Here is a 24,194-nt window from a genome sequence, read left to right on the forward strand (position 1 = left end):
AAAGAAAATAGCTAACAGATCCGTAGCCGATGACAAAGACGTCTAAAATCAAAGCTTATACCAAAACGGTGCACCAAAAGTTGTAAAAAATTGAAAGAACGTCGAAGGAAATGATAAACTTTCGAGTTACGAAAGCAGACTCGAAGTTCAGACCTAATTTCGATTCAGTAAAATCGTATAATCTTATCGGGCAGAGTATCGGCGAAATTTCCTGCGTAGTTTTGAGCTTGGACGTCTTGATTCGTGATATTTTCCAACGAAAGTGCGAACAACGAGGAGGACAATCGGTCTCGAAGTGGTGACGATCGTGAAAAGCGTTCACGGGTTTCTGAACAGCGTAGTTCCTTCCGCCATTTTTGTTAAGGTGTGAACATAACGATAATATCGAGGGTATCGATGTGGTCGGCACTTGTACAGTTGTTGCTATAAATATAGAAGATTAGTGTTTTACACCGTACTCATACTTACTATCCATTAAACGGGAGCAAGATGTTCTTTCCCATCACTGTCAGACAACGAGCGATGAAACCGAACCGAGGATCGGATCTGTAGCTCCACTGACGTGTATCATTGACGATTTCAATATACATTCGCAGAACTATACGTTAGTGTATAAGATTTATTAAGGTCCATTCGTATTAGGATATGTTAGTCCGTGTCACCGACGATACGAAACCGAACAATGATGTGTGCAGAGTTGGGCAAATTTTATTCTCTAGTAACGAATAAAAATTTTTAGATTCACTTGTAAACTAACTTCCATTCACTTCTAATTTCTAAATTTATTCGCAAATTAGAATCCATTAGTTTCAAAGGAGCGTTTCAAACGAGCGAGCCAACGGACAAAATTTAGTTTACGAACGAGTCTAAAAATTTTATTCGCTGTTCGTGAATAAAATTTACTCGACTCTGGATGTATGAAAGGACGAAGAAACCGTAAGGTAACCGTAAGTAGAGAACCACTGAATGACGGCCGTTCGTCGAATGTCGAAGGAAAACTTATCGCTGTCGTCGTCGGGTAAGAATCGCAAACCGAGCAAAACCGTTAGAAACAAAGCGACGCCTTTAATCTTTAAGTAATCGCGTCGGGAAACGAATACAACAGCCTGGTCTTATAAATCGAAAAATATTTATTTTACACAATAGTCACTATGATTAATCGCTATTCTCGTGCGTTCACTATCCGTGTCACGGCATCTTCACGCGGCTACTTAAAGATTAAGAATAAAAATTGTACCGTTGAGACGCTGCGTGTCCGACAGACGCATACGAAACCTTGAAACTGGACACTGAAGCGAGAGCAAGAGGTCTTTCGGTTTAAGGGTTTTTTTTTTTTATTAGCGTCGAGCGAATCGATACCTAACGAACGTGATTCGTCGTGTCCTCTCGATATTCGATAACTATTTTTATAGTAAATGCTTCGGGCGTAGCTCTGTTCCGAGGCTCCGTTCGACGATGACTTTTCCTTCGACGCGTCTTCGATCTGACAATGGAATGTCGTGTGCCGTCGAGACGATATTGCCGCTACCCTTTTCACGAAAACAGTTCTCCTTCATTCACATTTTCGTTTCTTTTTTTCGAAATATACATTTATTGAAAATAATCGTTCTTGTATCTGTTCATTTTTTACTCGTCCGAGTCGTCGTTATTACACATCGTTGCTCCTGATTGTAGTCCAGGTATACGGATTTTCCTTTGTACTATGTTGCTCGCATGCTCGTGATCTACGTCGCCGGCGACGTTAGCGGTTTCCTCTCCGGGACAAGGCAACGACTCCGGTCCACCTTCCTGTTAGTCTCCTCCGGGCGAACTATTGCTCGTCGAGCGCCCGTTCGACCGGAAGTTACGGACAGACGTCGACCAGAATCGACCCGGCTGGGACAGGAAACCGAACGCGTCTCCTTCGCCGGAATTCTCACCATACAAAAGTAATAAAAGTTTGCGTTCGTTCATATTATATATGTTCGATAATCGTGATCGGTTCGTTCGTGCGCTACGTCGTCGAAGGGATCGCCGGGGCAACCCCCAAAGGCCGATAACGACACGATAAAACGTGTGTACAGTCTTCGTTACGATCGAATCGGTGTGCAGTCGGTCGTTAGCGAAAATAAAAATGAATTTTGCTTCTTTCTCATTTTTTTTTGCTTTTTTTTCTGTTCTTTTTTTGGAGCAGCGTATTTTTCGTCACTTGTCGGAGTTAGTCGTGGAGTCAGGCGCCTATACATATACATACCTATACGCGCGAATGAGCAAAGCTACGCGCGCAACGCGAAGGTCCTCGTCGGTCCCTTATTGCGCGCGTTGCGTTCATTTATTCGCGCGTATACATCTCGAATATAATTATATTTATATTTATATTTATATATATATATATAAGACTGGTTCGAGCATCTCGTTAGGTCTGTTCGAAAATGATTAGGCCATCGTCAGGGTGCCCGCGCCCATGCCAAAGCCCACGCCCTTCGGCCCGAAATTTCTATTGTAACAACCGCGACAGTAGATGTCTCCGTCCGGAGCGTCGTTCAGATTCGTCGAATCTAACGAACGATGGCACGCGCCGCAGCTGAAGCAACGCTTGTGCCACACGCGGTTCTTCGAGATCATCTGCTCCGCCGCGTATACCGGATATCCGCAACGCGCACACCCGTGTCCGTCGTTCCGTTTCTGACCGACCTGGGGCTTCGAGTCGATGCTGGGGAAAGAAACGTGAAAACTGAGACGTGGCATCGATCGTTGCGATCGGGAGAATATTTTCGATTGGGAACGGAAACTTACTACGAGGGAGCCTGATCTCCGTTCGTTGAGACGAGAGTCGGGGTGTGTCCGAATCCGAATCCTTTGGGTCCGAAGAGCTTGCTATAGCACGATCGGCAGTGGATTTCCTTGTCGGGTCCGTCGCAGGCCAGCATCGAGTCTAGTGGTCGGTGGCACTCGGCACAGTTGAAGCACTTCTTGTGCCACATGGTGCCTTTGGCGAGCTGTTGTTCAGCAGCGAACACCATGCCACCGCAACGAGGGCAACCCTGTCCGGCTGGCGCCTTGATGGAGGTCGTGTCGGGATTGTAAAATGGCCGACTGGCCGAAATTTCTTCCTCCCTGAATGTATCACGGTCCCGTTAGCATTCTCAGAGTATCGAGTTGTTATAAGAGTAACTTTATCACGAAGGGTTAATGGAGAAAGCGACTCACGTTAGACCGTCGGTCTGTAAGAATCCTGATCCGCATGCGAATCCGTATCCGTGCGGTCCCCATTTCTTTCCATAGCAGGTCTTGCAATAGACGTCTTTGTCGGGCCCGTCGCAGGCGATGATGGAGTCCAGAGTTTTGGTGCAGTCGCGGCACTTGTAGCACTTCCTGTGCCATTCGCGACCCTTGGCGAGCACCTGTTCAGCTGCAAAGACAACGCCCCCGCAACGCGGACAACCCTTGCCAGGCGGTGCCTTGATCGCGGCGGTGTCGACCACGGTGGTACGAGGTGCAGCATCGCTGTATTCAAATATTTCCCGATATCACCGGCCAATCCCTTGTTTCTCAAACGAAGAAACGCGCTGGGGACTTCAAGTCGCGCGAACGTCGAGAATCTTTCGTTTCAACCGCCTTCTTCGAGGCTTTCACGTTCGTCGATCGCTAAACTCGGTTCGTCTTCGATCGCGCGACTAGATATCCGAGTATTCGGTAAATTCAAAAAGAAGGGAATCCCATGCAAACGAGGAGTCGATCGATACTAATTGGCTATTAAAATGCAAGAAGGGATTGCTCGATGAAAAACACGAACATCTCTCTGATTTTACAACGACCTCCCGTAACGAAAGGATTCGCGATTGAAGTTGATTATTCCGGTCATAAATAATGAATGTCTTCGCGTGCGAGCGTAGCTGAATTTATTTAATAATTCCTTTACCGAAAGCAGATATTTTCGGCCCGGTATAATCAACTTCGGTGGATACAAACGGAGACATGCTTTTAATTGCACGGATTTAAGTTTGAGGCCAAAATAACGTTATTCCACGTCGCTTCGAAAGAAGCAAATTTTGTTCGGTAATCCGTGGTTAGGACAAACACGCGTCAGGCCATTCGTCGACAGAACAGTGGAGCACAGAAAACAATCTTCCGGTTAGAAAAGTTTCGAGACGAGTCTCTTCCGCGACGCGACTTTAAAATTATAGTACTCGACACTCTGAAACGATCGACTGGCCCGATGATCGAAAGTGGGTGAAGGTGAGTAATAGCGCAAAGCGTTAGGGCGTCGATTCATGTGTATGTATGTACACGTATCCGTATATAAAGACACATGCAAACGTTCGTTCACTCGCTCGTTCACTCGAGGGCCTGATTTCTTTAACTCGATCTCGTTTTACATTAGACTCTACAATACGAGATTAATTTGTGAAAATATGACTTTGCAACGAGTTTAAATTTCATTGAAATTCGATTAACAATTTTCAATAATTTTTTTCTGGTAACCATAGCTCGATTTTAAAGGAAGAGGACAGTTTCTCTAATAGTTGTATCCAAAATTTTGAGGGGTAGAAACTCCATTTGGTGGAATTAATTGAAAAACGAAGTCTTTTTAAGACCGCTGGCCACAGACTGACACGCACATGTATACACACACATACACACACATATAGTGGCGAAACTGGAATAACATAACTATGGGGGGGCGCATACCCCTCGTCCTCAATATCGCACTGCAGCCCGATCCACATAACCCCAGCGTGGCCAATACCTCGCGGACCGAATTTCTTCGGATAGCAAGCTGTTAAGCAGACAAGCGCATCATATATAGTGAGAGTGTAGAAGCCGAGCCGGGATATCTCTCGTGTGTTCCCGTCTCAGTCTCGGCTCTGAAAACCCACCCATTGGCGTAGCAGTCGCTTTGTAGGGCGCCACCACCCTGGCCGTAGCCATAACCCTTCGGTCCGAATCTCTTTCCGTAGCATACTGCAGAGAACATCGGTTAAAGGTATCTGGTCGGTTGTAGTTGTTAGCGGACGCAACGCACGGGAACGTGTTCATTTTCGAAGTTCTGAAAATTATTTAACCCCGACGAAATACAAATCGCTAATAGTGAAACTTTAGAATACGATAGTCCTTCGAAGAAGTGAGTTCTATTAGGTTGTACCATAATCTATTAATGTTTTTTTTTGTACTACTAGAATAACATTTTTAAATGCACATTGTTATCGTTCAATAAGGATTTCTTCTTTTTAATTTTTCTCAACTTCGACCCATTAGAAAATCGGTAGAAAGTATAGTCGCAGTTCTTGAATTTGCTAATTTTGTTTTTGTTTTAACGTCCAGTGCGTTGCGTTTCCACTCGCATAATCGGAGCGACGTTCTCACCTTTGCAATAAATGTCCTTATCAGGACCTTCGCAGCAGTTGACGGAATCTAATCGCTTAGAGCAGTTGGCACATTTAAAACATTCCTTGTGCCATTGCTGCGTGGAACACAAAGGGACAAATGTTAGTCACTGAAAGTTCTTGGAGAGGATAGACGAATTTTACGTTCTATTACACATAGTTATTCCCATTGTAACAAAACTTTTGATACAAGAATTTACAAACACTTGTTCAACCTTAACAAGAGTTATTTAATTCTTTGCACTCCATTGGCGCCGTTACTCGATTCAAGCTCTATTTATGGCAATACAAATTAAGCTAACGAAGTAAATGATTTAAATTAAAATTATTAGCATTTATAAATGTTTTACGAGAAATAAGAACACTTTTAATTTTTCGAAGTTACTAGTTGCTCGTATCAAAAAAAATTCTTTAAGTGCAAAGGGTCGTAGTAAACGAATAACCGCGTAATAGAACCAACACTTTTGGTTACGATAAATGGGAAACAATAACGGTACACGCGTAATTCGATAAAGGTTGTAACACTTTGAGAAACTCGTCGAGCGAAGGGAGATTCCCTTCGATTTCACGAATATAACTAACCCTATGGAACATTCTGTGCGACAATTTACAAAACACTTTGCGCCAGTGTGTGTAAAAAGACTTTGGGCACACGGGGGGAGGGGGGAGGGGGGGTTGTTAAATGAACAAAAATGCATTTAATAAAAAAGAAATAGAAACAACGAGTTGGGGCACAATCGACAAAAGTAAACGTCTTGGATTGCAAAAAGATACCTCGACAATATATTTCGCGATCGGGACCATCGCAATGAAGCGTCGAGTCCAGAGACCGTTGACAGACTTTGCACTTGTAGCATGACTTATGGTAAGCCTAATCACAAGAAGCAGGAATAACCATGGTGTGCCCGGTAACAGGCGAATATTCTCGAGGCGAATGAATTCGATATGGCGGGGTCGGAGGATCCTTGGTGCCGCGATCAGGGTTCGTCAAACCCCGAAGTCCCCGCTTGAACTTGAAAGCGACCGGTTTCGTTCGCCAAGCGTGGGAGTCGTGACCGATTTATTTTGCGAATAACGCGAAAAAGTGTCTCTTGAGGTGTCTCCAATTGGCGGTCGGCCACGAATCTTACGTAAACGTAGCAACAAACAAGAGTTTACAAATTGGTCGCCGGTTTCTTAATATCGTTAACCCTTATTTACGCTATAGTAACATTTCATAGCGGCCACTGGTTGTATTTTATAGTTGACTCGAGCATTTTATTATGAAATATACTCAGTGTTTAGATCCAAGTATTTTCATATTAATTTTGATCAAAATCTAGGATAGTAAGTTGCCTCCTTGTCATGCACTAGTTAGAAATATAAAATAAGAACACACTGAATTAAAAGTAGAAATAAATATTTCTATTTGCCAAAATAAACTATTTTTGTTCTTAACTTATACGTAACTAAGGGTTAGTATAATTTTGCTTCAAATATAATTAGCGTTTCCGGATAATCTTTGCCGATCGTTTTGATCTCTTCGCTCGGGAAGATTCGAACTAAGGTAGATTCCAAGCAGCGAAGATGACCTATTGTTCGCTCCGAAAATAACTGAACTCGTTGTTGCATTCTAGTAGAAGTTGGCTCGCTGCGCAGACATTAGAATACTCCACCAATGTTCGAGCACAGGGGCGCAATTGTATATCGGTCAGTTAACTCTCTGTGAGGTAATGGCGACGCAGCGTGTAATGTTTACGAAGAACGGTTACCGGTAGTAAATTTAATCCCAAACGTTACTTGCATTTAGAGATAAAATAAACGTCTCCTTCTTTAAATAGACGTGATTTTTCTGGCATCGAAGCAACACGAAAACCGTAAAATACAATACAGCATCTGTTCTCTAGAGTTACACAACTTGTTTTAGCCAACGAAAGAAGAAAAACAATACCTCCGAATAGCTAAAATAGTATTTGGTATAGTCTATCCGTTAAATTTTACTCGTCCCCCGACCACTTTGCAAGTATCCCTAACGCGGATCGATGCACGGACCGAGGCAACGCTGCATTCGATCGGATTGGCAGTAGGCTAAGAAGAGCAATTAGCCTACGTCAGCTTAATCCACGGGTGGATTGCTTGTTCCAAGTTATTTTCCAACATTGAACGTCGCGAGAGGGGCCAGTTGGTATTCTGCCAACCGCGACAAAGACAGGAAAAGTTTTTGGGCCGCCACCAATGGCAACAAGCTACAGATAACCTGACTCATCCTCCGGTTTCTCCTCGACTCGCGATTTTTTTTCCCTCATTGTTATGAAATTGCGCGCGTTTCGTCATGCGATAAGATTACGGAGGCACGTCACCGTCCGCGGATTCTGGCAGCGTGTCAGTCCGGTCAATTTTAGCATCGGATAACGCGAGGCCATCTTCGAATCCGCGAACCAACGTCATTTTGTAACCGATCTCGCGCTTCGCTACCGGATCCAATTTATCCAATCATTCTAACGATGAAACCAAGATATATATCAAATACTTCGATCTGCAACGCGTATCTACAATGAGAAAAATTTCATACAACTTCTTCCCGAATTATAATCATTACTGCAGTTCGTGTACCAATTCTACGATTCGTTGAAGGAAGTTTTATTAGACGTGCGTTGCGCGTGATTCATTCGCGGTGACACACTTCAGTCCGGTAACCGGACAGCTTATGAACAATTTCCTAACAGATGAATAAGTCGTGGAAGACTTATTGCTTGGCCTGCGCGTTTCTCAAATCTAAATCCATGGAATTTTTATTTTTACGACCACCGAGGACCGTTTGTCTATTCGACACTCAATGTCAGTGTTAAAATACCTCGGCAACGCGTGCAACACTGCCAACGAATCCGACAGAATATAATATTTGAAAGATTGAGACACGTTACGACAACACGGGCATTTTGAGAACTTCTTTTGGAGTACGAAGACGGCTATACCTCAAGAGCTAAGTAAAATAGGGCGTTTGTTTACGCGAATTTGTTGGCTGCCGACCGAAGCTCGGCCAAGTGAGTCAACCCTTTCGGTCCAGCGCGCTCAGGATTAAGATTAGTCGTGTTCGCGATCGAGATTTAGCGTAGTTTGAAGTCCGATCGTCGACGTCGATTAATAACGCGCCTCCACGGACTGTCTGCAGCCTCGTCGTAAGTTTCGTGGCGAAAATACGCGTTCACCTGTGCCAGGAATAACCGCGCCCTCGTTGGTTTCGCGACGCGACAGAAAATTATTTGAAATTTCGACGAGTCGCGGCACCAGGATGACGTTTAGGGGTCCACGTCGACGGCTACCGTTTCGGAGGACACTCACCCTTCCTCGAGCTAGCATCTGCTCCGCGGCGTAGACGTATCCTCCGCAACGAGGACATCCCTCTCCTTCGGGCGCCTTCGCGATGGCGCGTGGCTCCAACACGGCGTTCGATCCTCGCGAGAGCTCCCTAAAAATGCGGCCCTTATAGTTGCCAGATTCTCACTCTCCTCGAAATTAAGGGTGGTTCCCAACTGGCGTGTTTCACCGCCCCCCCCCCCCCCCCCAATATACCCACTCCTGCAATAATTTCTGTTACGAGTAGGTTCGTTGCAATAACAGACTTTCCACTCCCAATTAAACATTTCCTACATCAAATTCACCCTTTTGCTTTGGAATACGTGATTCTGTTAGTCAGACAATACTTTTCTTTTTCTCCAGCAATTGTTACTCATAGTCAAGAGTCTTACTCCTTGCTGCGCATCTTTTTTGGTAGATTGGCCTCGGTTTTATCGCCTTTCTCCCACAAAACACTCACTGGCTTCCCGGTAGACCTGATTCGAATACAAAAGCGACTATAACCTGTGGATAGAATCGGAGAATATGAACTGCTTCTCGCAGAAAACGGCCATTTGAAACAATAATAAATTCTTGGGATATTAATCGAACCAATAAAAATAAAACGCTTCGAGACGATATTTTTCGTTTGTTTACGCAGAATACTCGTAACAGAACTTAATGACAGAACTGGATGGAATTGATTTAAGAAATCGTAGGAGCTTGAGTGGTTTCGAGTCTATTAGGATCGAACCGAGGCGATCGGTTAATCGGGGGCGTTGGACACTAGAGAATTGGAAACCACCAGGGAGAAGCAAATAGTACAAAAAAACACCACCGCAAAAAAAAAGAAGAGGGGAAGAGCATTGAAAGCGATGCGTAGGAGCGTGGAATTCGTTCGACGGATCGAAAATGCAAAGGTGACCTTGCTCGTCCGGAACGAGAGGAACGCGTTAAACGAATCCGAGGCTCCCGGCACCCTCCGCTACTCCAGGTTCGGCAACACAAGGTACAAAAGGATTACCAAGAAACCCGTCACAGAATAACAACTTCGTGGTTAGAGTGTTAGGCACATGTTAGCAGTCGGTTAGTATCCCTTTTCCCCTTTGCAACCACGCGAGTGGCTTCCGCCGAGCCCCGAGAGGAGAGCCAAGAAGCGGATCGTGTGTTCACAATAAATAAATAATACGCTTTACGCGGAAGTATGAAGAAAAAATAAAGTAAATGTGAGGACAGAGAGTGTGCGGCTTAGGCATGTCAGAACAGGGATACGTGGACGGGGGTGAAACGTGGGCAAGAAAAACGAGAAAGAAAAGAAAGTCGGTCCGTACGGCCGAGGGCGGATAAAAAGAAAGATAGAGAATTGTTAAGGTGTAATTTAGAAGTGATCAAAAGGCGCGTGGCTGTGACGCTCGTCTATGTATTTATCTCTACGGCCGTGCGTGATGGTCTGTAAGCGAAGCGTGTGCGCGCGTCTAAAAGAAGCACCCACAGAGTTAACGTGTTAGCAAGGTTACAGGGTTATGTGTTCGAAAAAAGGTACGATAGGCCGTGCAGGTGTGCGGATTCGATAAATCGTAGAGAGAGTGACAAAAATAGGCAAAAATAGTACAAAAAAAAAAAAAGGAAAAGAAAATGAAGAGACAAAAAAAATAATAAAGAAAAATAAATAAGCTTGTTTCTCGTTCATCACGCGGAGAGACTGTGGCAAAAAGATAAAGGCAGAGAGAATGAAATAAAGAATAAAGTGTGAAATAAAGAGATAGAGAGATAGAGAGAGAGAGGCGGAATTTTACTCGGTGCTCACCATTTTTTTCGTATTTTTTGGTTACTCGGTATTTCCCTTTATCACGAGGTTGCGTGCAGGCTCGTGATAAAGCGACATATATTGTTCAATGGGCCTCTGGTTGGCTCGCACTCGGCGGGGCTGGCGGGGGTAGTAGGGTGTTTTTCTTTGTTTTTCCACTTTCGTGTACTTTCTTTCGTTTCTTTCTTACAACGGGGTTCGAGGGGCGGTTGGGAGACTGGGTGCGTGAGTGTATCGTTCACAGGGACGTAACGTTAACAAGGGGGGTGGTAGGGGGTGCCTGGGCGTGTCACGGACCGTTTCGTGTTTTCAGTCCGTGAATCGTGCGCGTGCGGCTGGTTTTCTCCATTTTATCCGTCGACGCCAGGCCAAGGAATATTTCTGTGCACGTTCTCTTTTTCGTGATCTATATATTATGTATATTCTAAGCAGGTGTTGTGTGCATGTACAGCGGGTCAAAAATGTTTTTGACGTACCGAGTCGTCCGAGAATCGGCTCGCGTGATAGATAGATAGATATTAGATTAGATATAATAGAGAGCCTTTCATCTGTACCACAAGTAATTTCGTTGTACGAGCAAGAAACCAACAAAAAAATTAATAAAGAAAATTGTAACGAAAGCAGTCCGATAGCAAGAACATTTTTGTCCGACCGTATGCGTCTCATATTGTTTGTTTGTTTGTTTTTTTCTTATTTTGGATAAAAAACGCCGATGTTGTCAATGAAGAACACCAGATTCTTCTGTTTTTTTTTCATTCCCTTTTTTCGTCTTTTAATGGCACTTATTACAGATGGTACAAATGATTCTATAAACTAGCGTAATGTAGTAGTATTCGCATAAAAGAAACGAGAAAGAGTGTATATATATATATATATATATACACATATATATATATATGTATGTATGTATATATATAATATATGTATATAAACAGCCGTCCTTCCGGACCGGCCGCCACACGGAAAAGAGACAGAAGTGAGTGACAAAAAAAGAAAGAAGAACAAAGAACGGGAAGTTAAACGTGAACAAAAGATAGTCGGCTAGATTAAAACACAGTTAATTATAATTATTATATACGTCGTCGTCGTCGTCGTCATATATTATTATCATCACCATCACCATCATCACCATCATCGCTGTCGGTGCCGATGGACGACGAGAGAGGATCACGGAGGAACAATGGGGCGGCAAGAGGTAGGGTGGAGAGGGGCGGACGTACGGATATAAAAGACACAAAAAGACGTAAACGAACAAGAAAATAATATGGGTCGTGGATGGAGTCGAAAACGAAATGCTGGCCCGCTGGTGGCGGGCACAAACAGTTACAGTCTAGTAGGGTTACAAAGAATTTCACGAACAATGTACAAAAACGAAAAAATTTAAAAAAAAAGAAATCTGGTTCGACGGGGGTGTCTCGTTTCTCAGGATACTGGTGGTAAAGGGGATCGGGGTTGGTGGTGTGGAGAAGGAACGCGGTTTGCACAGTCGCGATGCCGTGTACACATATACGCAGACGCATGCTCTCGGTCCTTGGGTTCTGAGTGGGCTGCCGCTTCTTCCAATTCGATTCTTCCAGATACGGTTTATCGTACCAAGAAGAGGATCATGCTGTCATTAGGCTGGTTCGACGGTCGATCGGTTGGTCGGTCGATGGTACGTGTTTCTGTTTGTTTTGGTTAACGGCGCGAATGGTTTTCATGGGAAAGGTGATTACAAACGACTCGGAGAGATTACATTGTTGCTTTTTTTTTTCTTTTTCTTTGGTTTTCGGTTCAGGGAACTGGGACAGGTGGTAGAAGTGGAGGGAGGTTGGACGACGGCAGGTGCACTCACTCGCTACTCTTCAAATGTTCGCCCTGATCCATGGACAGGCAACCAGCGCCTCCACCGAAGCCGTATCCTTTAGGACCGAACTTGCGACCGTGGCACACTTTGCAAAAAAGCTCGCCCTCGTGCTCGCTGCAGTTTGTCGAGTCGAGCAGTTTGCCGCAGAGACCTGAAAGCATAGACACACCGTCTTTTGGCTGCAGCCTCTTCGTAATCGACACGGATAATGAACGGCCATCGAATTCTCTCAGAGAAATCTTTTCCATTCTTCTCTTTTTAATATTCCGTTCCGCGAAGGACTTTACGGGTGTCTAGCGTCATCTTAAATCGAAACTTAAAGAAAGTTTCACACATTTATTTTACGTATCGTCGAAAATATTAGAAACTTACAAAAAAAAAATTAGTTTATACATATACAAGATGTTTCAGATTTAAATGGTCAGATTTAAGTTACTAGAAACAGGAATGAATCAAATATCGAAATATCTCTGTTTCCAAGTCATTTTTCTTTACCACTAAATTAAATATAAATTCGATTATGGAAATCTATTCCAAGTCTCATAACATTGGAAGACGATATCTTCTACGTTCATTCCTCGAGTCTAATCATGAAAAACCATAGATTCTAAATATAGGTTCACTTGTTATTCCCAATTAAAGAAAATCAGCTGTTCGGTCGCGCGAACCTCGTTAAATAATTCCTTGAAAAACCGTACAGGAATATTAAAGAAGCTCTCATCAAATTCGACGTATGGAATGTGATTATTCCAGAAAAAAAAAAAAATGAAAATCGAAGACTCTAAATGCAGGCTCGCTTATTATTCTCAATTAACACAAATCAACTATTCAATTATGTGCTCTAATTGTATCACGGATTGAACAACGCTGCGAATAGTAACCGCGATCATTGTTTATTCAAGCTACTGACTTGGACCAACGAAGACTGACAAGTATTCGAAAGTATAACCGAATAACCGATAATAATCGCCAGAATTTCACGCGCCGCTTATTCCGGACGATCCTTCAAAACTCGAGATGAATATTCAACTGAATTTGAGGGGGAGGGGGCGGGGAGAGGTTGTCCTATTTTGAGCGAGATCACGGTGTCGAAATTTTTGTTAAACGGATGCGAGTTCGCGCGGGTCGTTGCACCTTTCGTTCGACGCTGGGTGGTTCCAATTGATTTCTGGCCAGCATACAAAACTAATTAAGGCCAAGACAAACCATCCGGGACCAGCATAAAACTTATTTATAGAGTCGTCTAAATTTAAAAAGCCCGATGGTGTTTCGCGCAACGGGACACTCGGGTCCCTTGCTCGGCGACAATATGCACCTCCAACGAATACCACGATAGAACGCGATAAATAAAAAATTAATTAATCAATTAATTAACCATGTATAGCTCCGTGGGAGCCTGAAGTCGCTTAACTATAAATCTACATGTTCAAAGTTTGATTTCAGCTTTGTACCGCCGTACGCCATCGGGGCTTCAAAACCAGAATCGAGGGGGACGTAGGGGACAGTCTCTAGGGCTCCATGAAGAAGCTTCATTAATTCTCAGGTATCAATTTAAATTTCTAAGCAAATACTGAACGAAAAAATTATTTTTGGTTCGAAATAAATTTTGCCAGTGAATTTTAACGTTGCAATTCGAAGATAAATATGCTCGATTTGTAAGAACAGTCGTGGTTTCGTACAGAATCGGCAGGTGAAAATGCGCGTGATGCTCTTGAAATGATGTATAGTAATTTTCTGAGTACTTACCACACTTGAAGCACATCTTGTGCCATTTGAGTCCTCCGGCAACTCGTTCTTCCGCGGCGTATACAGATTTGCCGCATTTGGGACACTTGGGGTGCTCTACTGGTTTAAAAGGCATTTTGTTTATACTGTAAGAAAAGAAAAATGCACGTTAATACCGTAATCGACGATCTGTCGCAGCATTACTGTCCGAAAAACGCGTTCAAATTGAAACTAATTGCACTGAATAAAATAATTGAAGCATCGCCTACGAAAATGCGATGCGAGTCGTTGTTTGTGCGTAAAATAATCTCGAAAATTCGTGGAACATGCGTATATATATTGAGATAAATGCACACGTGTCCCAAGTATTTTCGAAAATAAAGGCTCCCGGGAAAAAAATTTATTCCACACATTCGCTTAACTATTTCATCAGGAATCGTTTTCTTTCGGTTTATGACACGCATATTATTTCCTAATTAATTATGTAGAGTACGTACGTTTCCTGAATTTCACTAGATCCTTTCAATTATATAATTCAATGCAATTTTGTCTAACACTATTTCACCAGAGATTCAATTTAAGATTATTTTCTAAGTTTAATCATGTTTAATAATTACTTCCACAGTTATTTGTATTTAAATACAAGTGGATGCTGATATAGGTATACGTACAATCAAAGTAGAAATAGTGTTAAATAATTATTTGAAAATAGGTAACAGGTAGAACGACCGGTTTGTCGAAAATATACGAGGCCAGCGCTGGAATAGTTTGGTTACTTAACCGTCCGCTGACTAAAACTCGAAGAATTTGTGGTTTCGCGCTTACCGTCGACAACCGCGACTATTTTTGCAGTCTGCTCTTGCAGAACTGCGTGGCCGAGAGACTCGCGAGAATCGCGAAGATTAATGGGGAAAACTAAGCTCGAAAACTTCCCAGCGTCGCGTCTAAATATTCAAGATTTTCTCGGTACTGCAATTTTTGACCAGCGAATTATTCACGCCCATCAATCTTCAACGAACGCTCGAACGTTTTGACTTATATATTTAGATTAAAATTTCGAAGAAACGTTCGATTGCATCGTTTCTCTTACTCGATTGTTCGGAGAACCAAACTTTTACGAAGATTTCATAATCGAAACGCGGAAATTCGAATTACGATCTCTCGTACGATTTAAAAAATAATGCGTTCGACTTCCAGTTGCATCGACTCGATGCAAAATGGCTTATCAAATTTTTTTTACATGTATTCGATACTTTATGGACGAAGGAAAATTTTTAAATTTCCAGCATTCTGTAAACAATGATTAACACCGGCGATTCAGTATTCGATTACCTAACCCGGCTGTTTTCAAGGAACGTAAACAATTTCAGTCGTCGCCCTACTGCCGGTGAACGAGTCTATTTCTGTGGCCAGTTTGAACCCCAACGTGTATTCGGTCATAAACACTTCGAAAGAATAGAATTATTAATTGCTAGAATGATAATTATTCTATTAATAGTTCCTTTGTAATTTATACCGCTACTCAAATTCGGAATTGCCCCATTAATAGTAGACAATTCCGGAAATGTGAATGATAATAGGATGGTAATGAAATCACGAAAACACTTGACTCATATATGAACACAGATCGGATCATAATGTTTTTAAAGCTTCATTAATAATTATCGCGAAGGAGAATTATTAATATTAACCGTGATAATGATAGAACTGACATCAAGTATTCCGAAAATTATAGAATCTAAAGTTAAATTTGTCTCTATAAATGTCAGAAGAAACGAGATGTTTAACCAGCCATGGCTTTTGAAATATTTTGCGTCGCATGAATGGTACAGCGAGAGTTCAAGCCACGGATATCGAGTCGAATTAATTCCATGAAAAACTAGATAGGGATTGCACAAATTTTTTCAACGAAAAATTGTGAAAACCAAACGATTATTAAAATTCCCATGCTCCGATCGCGAAAGGAACTCTAAACCCAAAATGGTTCCATCAAATATCGAACGGAATTAAAAGTTTGACCGAAAATTATAACACCAATGAGATTCAAAGTACTCTGGAAATTATTTCATCAAATGTTGGGAAAAAGTGAAAATTTATACAAAAAGTAACAAAACGACGACTTCAAAAATCCCATAATCTTATCACTGAAGATACTTTAGAGACCTAAGAGCTTCTAGTCCATAAGACGTTTGAAAATTAAATTCGAGGAGATATAATATATCCAAAAAAATACGGTTCACGAATTATTGAGAAAAAAAAATAAAGGTTGCATTGTAAAGGTACACCTGTCGAAGCTGATGTTTCGATGTCGAAGGAAAGCTGAGGTTTGAGTCTCGTGACTTTTGGAACTATCTATAGGTGCAAGTATAGTAACGACGGCATTAGTAGAGATGCTAGAGACACCACGAGGGAGTAGCAAGAGAGACGGAGGATTCTATATCTGTGCAGACGTAAGCCGGCCCGCGAGGCCGTATTAGGGAAGGTGCTAGATTCTCCACAAGGCGATCGCCATTACCCCTACCTTCGAAACGTGAATATCCTCGGGTCCTTTTCACCGTCTGTTCCACCCCCCTTGTACTTTTTATTTAATTATTTAACTCAACCGGAATGTTTTTCTCGTCATCTGCCGTCGCGTGCGAAAGAAATCGATGGAACCGATCAAATATTGAAATGTTTTCAGGCTTCCTTCCTGCTATCGAGAAACAGTTGCGATAGAAATATTTGATAAGCAACCACCAGTCTTCCGAAATCTGACAGACAACCGGGTCCGTTGCCAATTAACTGTCGCGCAACGTGTAATTTTTCAATTTATAATAAATTTATTTCAGTGAATCCGGTGATTTCGTTAGCGGAAAATAACAACGCAGAGCGGTGCGATCGAGTTTCGCTCGTTCGCGTCTTTGGAATTCGAACGAGGATCCAATATTTTAAATATCTCCGTTCGCGATGTCTCGCGTCTACTAAATCTGGTCCATCTGAAATTTCATCGAGCCTCGCAAATCGCGACGCTGCCCGGCGGCGTTTTGACTTTATGCGACGCGTAACTCTGCCATTCGAGACGCGCCCGGCGAAATGAAAATTCCTCCGACTTCGATCCCGACGAGAAAATCTCTTGAAAAACTAACGCCTTCCCGCGAAACGCGTTCAACATTTCCTCGTCTCGAATTACCAAGAATGTACCGAGCGCTCCGAGTCACCAGGGCAGCAACGATCACAGGTTACGACGGTCCAAGAGGATCGAATCCTAAAGCATAAATCGTTTTAACTTTCGAATGCTTGGGTTCCTCCTCGTATCTAACCTTTGTACGGCCACCTGAGGCCACCGAGCAATAGCGAACGTCCCCGAAAATCTGATCTGGCTGGGCCCGTGGTCGCGTAAACCGATCGAATCCTTCGTTATCGCACACTGTGTCTGCTGGTACTCACCACCGATATCGGTCGAAGCCACGAAAGAATGGAAAACTCGGGTAGGAGGCAGGCGTCGGATTAAAAACACCGTTGAAGCACTTCTACACCGCACTAATACTGGATTCGAATGGCTGTTCTCGCGTCGTGTCCGTCCTAGTCATAGCCCAGGGGTTTGCACACGGCACGTGTGCATCGGAACGTCAGTGCCTGTTGACGACAACGTCGCGGCGGCAGAGGGAGTACTAGCCGCCTTCCACCAGCGGGGGTGTTACACTATACTCGAGATATCTCGCGATCGAAACAGCTACGCGGTATCGAAGCTACCGATCGTCGTGCTACCAAATTTCCTTTACGAAAAATCCACGATCGAACGGTAAGTGGCAACCGGGATTCAGAGCATTTCGAATCGGTTCGAATTTACAATAGCGAAAAATTTGTATCGATTCGAATATAATTCGAAGCGTACATCTCGATAGATTTCGGGGCGTTAAGAGTTTTTATAGAAAACGTTAACGATTGCTTGCTTTGAAACCATTTTGCTTTATTCGATTTTCTTCTCGGTCCAATCTATTATATATTACCAAAAATATTAAACTTTATATCGAGACCATTAACATTCCCTTTACTATCAAGATCATCGAGACTTTCGAGAGTTGCAAGCTTCGAATCGTACTTGAAACGATCCGAATCTTCGTAGTATTAAAAATCTCGAATCGCGAAGCTCGATATTCATGGTTGCGAGCATTGTTTTGGGCGGCGATGGATGGGAAGGGGATGGATCGAAAAATCCGAACACGTTTCGACAGAAAATTCGAATAGTGTGAGACACGGGTAGTAAGATGCTGAATAAAATAAAAATGAAAAAAGGAGAGTGTAACTTTCGCAGAGCAGATGCTCGAAGAATGAAAGCTGATTATTTCCATATTAAAATGCAAGAAACTGAATTTAATAAATCGTTAAAAGCATTAAGATCAATAAATTATGTGAAAGATTTATTTTGACAGATTGCTATTGAAACAAATGTTCTACGCGTAGGAAAACAATTTTGAAATTTGTGTTAAAGACTGAAACAGTCAAATTCTCCATATCTCAATAAATACGAGATTTTAAAAGTCTTCGTGGCAGAAAGAAAAACGAAAACAGAAGCGTACGTAATCTCAAAGAAACATGAGAAAGAAAGTCGAGAAGTTAATGCGAAATAAAAGCACAAAAATCGAGAAGGGAACAGTTTGAAATCTTTAATGGTTCCTTTTGACAGCAAGAAATACAATTATTTATAAATCGTAACACTCCAGAGGTTGGTGAATAATCCTTCAAAAATTCCACGGTTTCTTCGTGCACGAATAATCAATAAATAAGCCTGCCAATAAATTTTGATCGAATCGTACGAATGGATAGATATAATATTTAATATAACGTCTGAATTTCAATTTGATTGTTTCTATTAATAGTTCATTTCTTTAACATGCGAATGTATTACACGAACTAAGATACGACATTTTAAACGTCGAATTCTGTCGATATAGCCATCAATCATATTCATCACGATGGTAATTTTGTATTCGTTTACATTACGGCCCACAGAGGGAAATGTGTTTTCTGAGCGATGAACCAGCAAAGACAACGCAGAAATAAATTTATTACTCATACATTTTGGACTAATTCCCGGGATTTAATGACATTCGTAAGCAGCAGCAATACGATACTATAATAATTTTTAGATTAACACCTTCTAAACTGGCAGCAGCTCAATTTCGATCCGAATCGAACTTTCTTCCTTCGCCTTGGAACGCATCGTTGTTCCGAATTTTCAATATTTCCATCGTACAAGACAGCAACAATGAATATTTAACTGATTAAAATTTTGACATACGTTTGAACAAAATTAAATGGCCGAATGTAAAAATAAAACATTGTATTTTTTTAAATAGATTAAATACAAAAATGATGGTAAATACAAGCAGAAAAACGTAACATCAGTGTCGTGACAGTTTTGTGATCGGTGGGCCAGGTGAATCGATCTTAAGGACATAATAACGCCATCTTGTCACGCGTTGTAGAAGCCACTGAAGTGGCAAGAAGCGAGGAAAAGAGGAAAAGAAGCGAGCCAAGTCGTCGAGGTCCAAATCGAACGGAGGATGCTCGATTCCAGTTTATTTCGATCCGAAATGGGGTGGAGTAACTTGGGACGAGGATCGAATTCGGTTTCTTTCGTTAACGGTTGTAGGAGGCCGAAATTAGGGGCGGTCTTCCGAAAAGCTGTTCGTAACGAGCGAGCAATACCGAGTGAGAGCCGCGAGCCGCGGCTGTGGGAACACACTCATCCGCTATTAATAGTATCTTGCTCAAATTTCTATTTTTAGAAAGACTTATATGCGTGCACGTGGCTTTATGTAAAAAGCCCAAGTATATGATTGTGCACGCCCACGCGGATGCTTGCACGGGTTGCCTCGAAGCAACCGATAACCCATTGTAGTCGACTTCCTTCTTCAAACTTTCTTTCTCTCTCGACCGATCTAACGTTAAAGAAACAGAAATTCGGATCTACGCTACAAACTGTAAAATTCTGAATCTTCGTACGCCATTTCGTTTTTATCATTTGCGTTGGACAACCTTTAGTTAAAAATTTGAGTAAAAATTCGTTCCTCTATTTATGAAGAATTCGATTTAAAAAAAATTTAGTACAACTTATTAATTCCGTTGTAGAAATTAGTTTACATTTTAAATCGTTGCTCGAAGCACCCTGGATCATTATCATCATAATTGACAGCCAGAATCTATCAGGGGTCTGTAAAAGTTTTCATCGTTCGAACATACATGATTCCGTAAAATATAGTGAAAGCTTTACATTATAGCAGGTGCAATATTACAGAAACTGGAAAGGGAAGTTTTGTCTTGCTTTATTTACGTCCCGTTCTATGCAACGATAACTTTTTGGCACGCGATTTCAAAATTCTGAAGAAACTCGAAAATTCATTGATGATTTCATCGGATCGAAAAATAATTTCATTCGCCGCGATGTTTATTTTTTATCGAAACGATGGGAAAAGGTGATGGAAAGCGGTGGAAAGTATTATACAATTTGTAACGTATTAATAAAGAAATTGTCTCTACAAAAACGATGAAAACTTTTGCGTACGGCCAATAATATTCCCAAGGATCGGTGTTCGATCGCGGTAAAAATATTCGCGACCGAAGTAACGGAAGTCGTCACAAAGAGGAAGTGTTTAAAAATTCATTCAACTGCGAAAAGCAGTCACTTTATTTATATTTAACCTCCTGGTGCAACGATCCCGAAGCGGTTCCGGCATACACCGCGAATACCTTCGCGATGCTTCCTCGTCTCTTGCTTTGTTTCGCATGAATAATTGTACGATTTGATTAAAAAATTTGGGGAATATTGGAATCAAGTGGGTTAATGTCATTCAATTTTGAAAAAGAACTTTTCGAAGAAATTGAATTTCGTACTTTCTCAAGAATAATTTACAAATAAAATAATTAGAATAATTTACAAATAATTCTTAAAAATCTGTCGGGCCTCATTCGAACTTCGTAGGGCGATTAAAAAGGTTTATATTACATCGGCCATCGCGGCTGTCCTCGGTAAATGAATTTTAGCGACGAAACGAAGCCGATAGCAGCGGATATTTTACGCGACACCGAAACCAGAGAAGGCTATTAGTAGCTATTAGATTGAGTTTGTGCAGCACATAATGCAGAAATTCTTGACTTGTTCCACTCGACTGTCTCTCCCTCACTCCTCTTCACAGCCTGAAATTATTTCCGTCCTGCCGCGGGTGTTACATGATCGCGGAAGGAACGCTGCGATCTACCCTCTTCGAGTAATCCCTTGAAAGCACCGACTCGACCCTCCTACCATAAATTCCGAAGATCTTCGAAACCTGCTACACCCGTGCGTTCCCAGTTTTCCAAAAATCTGTCCAACGACGAAGGTTGTTTCCACGGAATGACCGGCTAAAAAAGCATAAATTCTCGAAAATGAAGTTCCTCGATCGAAATTTATCGCTTCTCGCGCCGTTGGTCTGCCAGAAGATTGCGATAACGGATCCAACGTCTCTGAAAATAATTCGTCAGCCGTGAAACAAAGCTTAAAAATAATACTGGTCGGACGTTTGTTTACAAACACGAACGATATAAATAAAAGTGTAATTAAGCTACTTTCGCGACGCCTCCCCCGCTCTCCTCGAGGATGTCAACGCTCGACGATCGACACTTCCAAAGGATTTTCCTGTCGAGAAATGAGAGGGCGACGTGATAGATGTGATTTCGCTTTGCGATTCGGGCATTTCCTCTTTATCGCGGCACGGCGGCATCGGTGCTCAGGAAAGCTGATATAAGTATAGCAAGAGGACGGCCTAGTTGCCATCGCGGCCGTCCGAAATATTAGAATAAGCCCACGCGCGTAATACAATCCCGATGGTAAGGTAACCAAATTTAGCATGTGACTTAGCAGACGCCCTCGAGACACTTGCACGGACGATGACTCAGCCCGAATAGAAGCGAACGGAATCGAAGGAACAAGATGAAGAGGGTGGAGATGCCAGGGAACGGGAGAAGAAGCGTGGAAGATTTATCGATAGACTGCTTAATACATCTCGCGTTTGTTGATTACTCTCTTCGAACGTTTATAATTTTCTATGGGTTAAGTCTGCTTGGCTTGCGTTAGGTCTAAGTTGTCTGGCCAGTGTCCATGGTGTTCGTTTCGATCTTAGGTCGGGGTTAACCGAGTCCATCTTAACACCAGATCTACCAAAGAGGCCAAATTACGTTACATAAATGAATTAATTTTATAAAGTAGGCCTCTTTTTTTCTTATTTCTTCCATAAAACGCATGCATCCCCCCTTAAATGTTTAAGAAGTTCAAGTTCGATAGTTTTCGGTGATAATTTTTGATTTAATGTTGTTTCAAAGAAATAACTTAATTTAAGATTGTTTTGGACTCGGTTAAGCCTGCGTTAAATCCAGGGTATCTTTCGCCATAGTCCTTGGTACGATCTTGGTTAGGTCAGGGATAGACAGAATTAGATGTAAATGTAAAATCGCGGATGAGTCTAACTTAAGGTCGGATTTGTTTAAATTCTATCCTTGTATCAGCAATATTTCGATGGCGATCGAAGTTATCAGTAACTCTTCATGTAAAAAGATTTTTTCTCTCTTCTGCTGCTAATTAACCACAACATGGTACTTCGTCTAAGACGTCCACCGTATTCGATCAATTTAAACTGACGACGAACTTTAATCACGGGATTCTTTAATCGTTCGCAAACTGTAACAGCTATTCACTTCGCGGCTGCGATGATAGTGTGATTAATGCCATGGTTTTACTTAAGTAAACGACCTACTTATAAAATGTAGCGGTTTGGCACCGGTGCAATGGCTCTATCGAGTTTTCAATTGAGCGAGATTAATTAAGAGGATTTCAAAGTGGTGCTAAAGATTTACCACTCTGGGAAACCTTGCGCCGGGGATTCTTCGGTCCATTCTTCGACTCTACAACGTTTATTTTCGTACTCGGGCAAAAATTGGAGAATCCTCGATCCGCTCGTTAGTCATGATTTATTATTAGCCGCGCTATTTGTTTAAAATTCGTAAAATCCTGCGTTTGGCGATTCGTTTTCGGGCGACGCGTCGGTGACGAAACATTCGTTAGACGAAACGATAAAAATCGGTCCCTCTACGCGTTAATTAGATCCGGGGTGAATTTAAATAAGCGCCCAGGCACCCGAGAGTCTAAAGAGGACCCTGTTCCGCGATTGTTAAAAGTAGAACCGAGACAATGACTGGTGACGAATTACGCGTTTCGCAAACGACGTTGACTCACCGGTCGTGTAAAGCGAAGTAGCAGTTGGCGACAACGCTTGTCTTCCCTGCAAACAATTTACGCGGATCTCTAGCTTGCTTCCTTCCTGCTCGCCCACCACGATATTTACTTATTCATTTATTTCGCCCGACTGCTATTCGACGATTTTCTAACATTAAAAAGATTTATGATTTTTTCTGTTGCAAACTTCAACCACGATACATTCGGTTCATTTCGGTTTTGGACCATTCTACGCTCTAAGACTCAACTTTGTGAAATTCTATAATTCCATCAATTCCGAGATCTTCTAGAGCCACGTCAGGTTTTAAAATACTTTAGGGACAGGTCAGCCCTCCAACGTTTTAGATGTTTCAGTACTGGTACCTTCTAGAGTCAGGCCAGTTCTGTGACAAGTATGAAAACAAATAAGCAAACAAGAGAGATTTTAGAGGACTTGGATAAGATATGAACGCGGTGATCGAAACGATCTAAATCCATCGCGTTTGGTGCCGCCGAAGAGACACTATTTTTTCTTGCCCAATATCTCAGCGAGCAACAAAAAGCACGGCTTACCGAAGTTAATTATTGCAAGATTTACGACGCGTTCCGCCATCGGGTCGCCTATCAATCTCGATGAAATACGCGGCCCATCCGCCATCGAATTTTGGCTGATCCATTGAATTTATCGTCCTGGAGAATTTATGCGCAAAATTCAAGCCCGTCCAGTGTGCTTCTGAACCGGCCGTACCTTCCGTTTCCGTAATTTCGCCATTATCAATCCGCCCCACCCGTTAGAGTGGAACTTTCTAGAAAAATGGAGACTACCATCGACGAAAGGTCTATTATAATCACGCTGTTCGAGTGCGGTTAAATATAGGGATTCATTATTCACCGCGAACCGCTCTG

General features: G+C 42.3%; 2 protein-coding genes across 4 annotated transcripts in view; both read right to left on the minus strand.

The window, feature by feature from the left end:
• LOC143346680 (protein phosphatase 1 regulatory subunit 14B) overlaps nt 1–24,194 on the minus strand; it is a 126,157-nt gene that overhangs the window by 79,504 nt on the left and 22,459 nt on the right. The gene's annotated exons all lie outside the window — the stretch shown is intronic.
• LOC143346678 (muscle LIM protein Mlp84B) lies at nt 1,113–17,673 on the minus strand. Of its 3 annotated transcripts, none has more exons than XM_076775008.1 (9): nt 17,486–17,673; nt 14,081–14,205; nt 12,323–12,485; nt 8,688–8,814; nt 6,141–6,237; nt 4,672–4,759; nt 3,190–3,486; nt 2,776–3,096; nt 1,113–2,692 (listed from the first exon to the last, which is right to left on the minus strand). In XM_076775008.1, the coding sequence occupies exons 2-9, from the start codon at nt 14,193–14,195 to the stop codon at nt 2,416–2,418; spliced, it is 1,485 nt and encodes a 494-aa protein (XP_076631123.1). In that variant the 5' UTR covers nt 14,196–14,205; nt 17,486–17,673; the 3' UTR covers nt 1,113–2,415. The 3 variants fall into 3 exon arrangements, with proteins under 3 accessions (XP_076631123.1, XP_076631124.1, XP_076631126.1); XM_076775009.1 differs by lacking the exons at nt 4,672–4,759; nt 6,141–6,237 and adding exons at nt 4,860–4,944; nt 5,347–5,443 and having other exon boundaries at nt 17,486–17,666; XM_076775011.1 differs by lacking the exons at nt 1,113–2,692; nt 2,776–3,096; nt 6,141–6,237 and adding exons at nt 4,860–4,944; nt 5,347–5,443 and having other exon boundaries at nt 3,360–3,486; nt 17,486–17,668.

Source organism: Colletes latitarsis, chromosome 10 (assembly GCF_051014445.1).
Source record: "Colletes latitarsis isolate SP2378_abdomen chromosome 10, iyColLati1, whole genome shotgun sequence".
Lineage (NCBI taxonomy): Eukaryota > Metazoa > Arthropoda > Insecta > Hymenoptera > Colletidae > Colletes > Colletes latitarsis.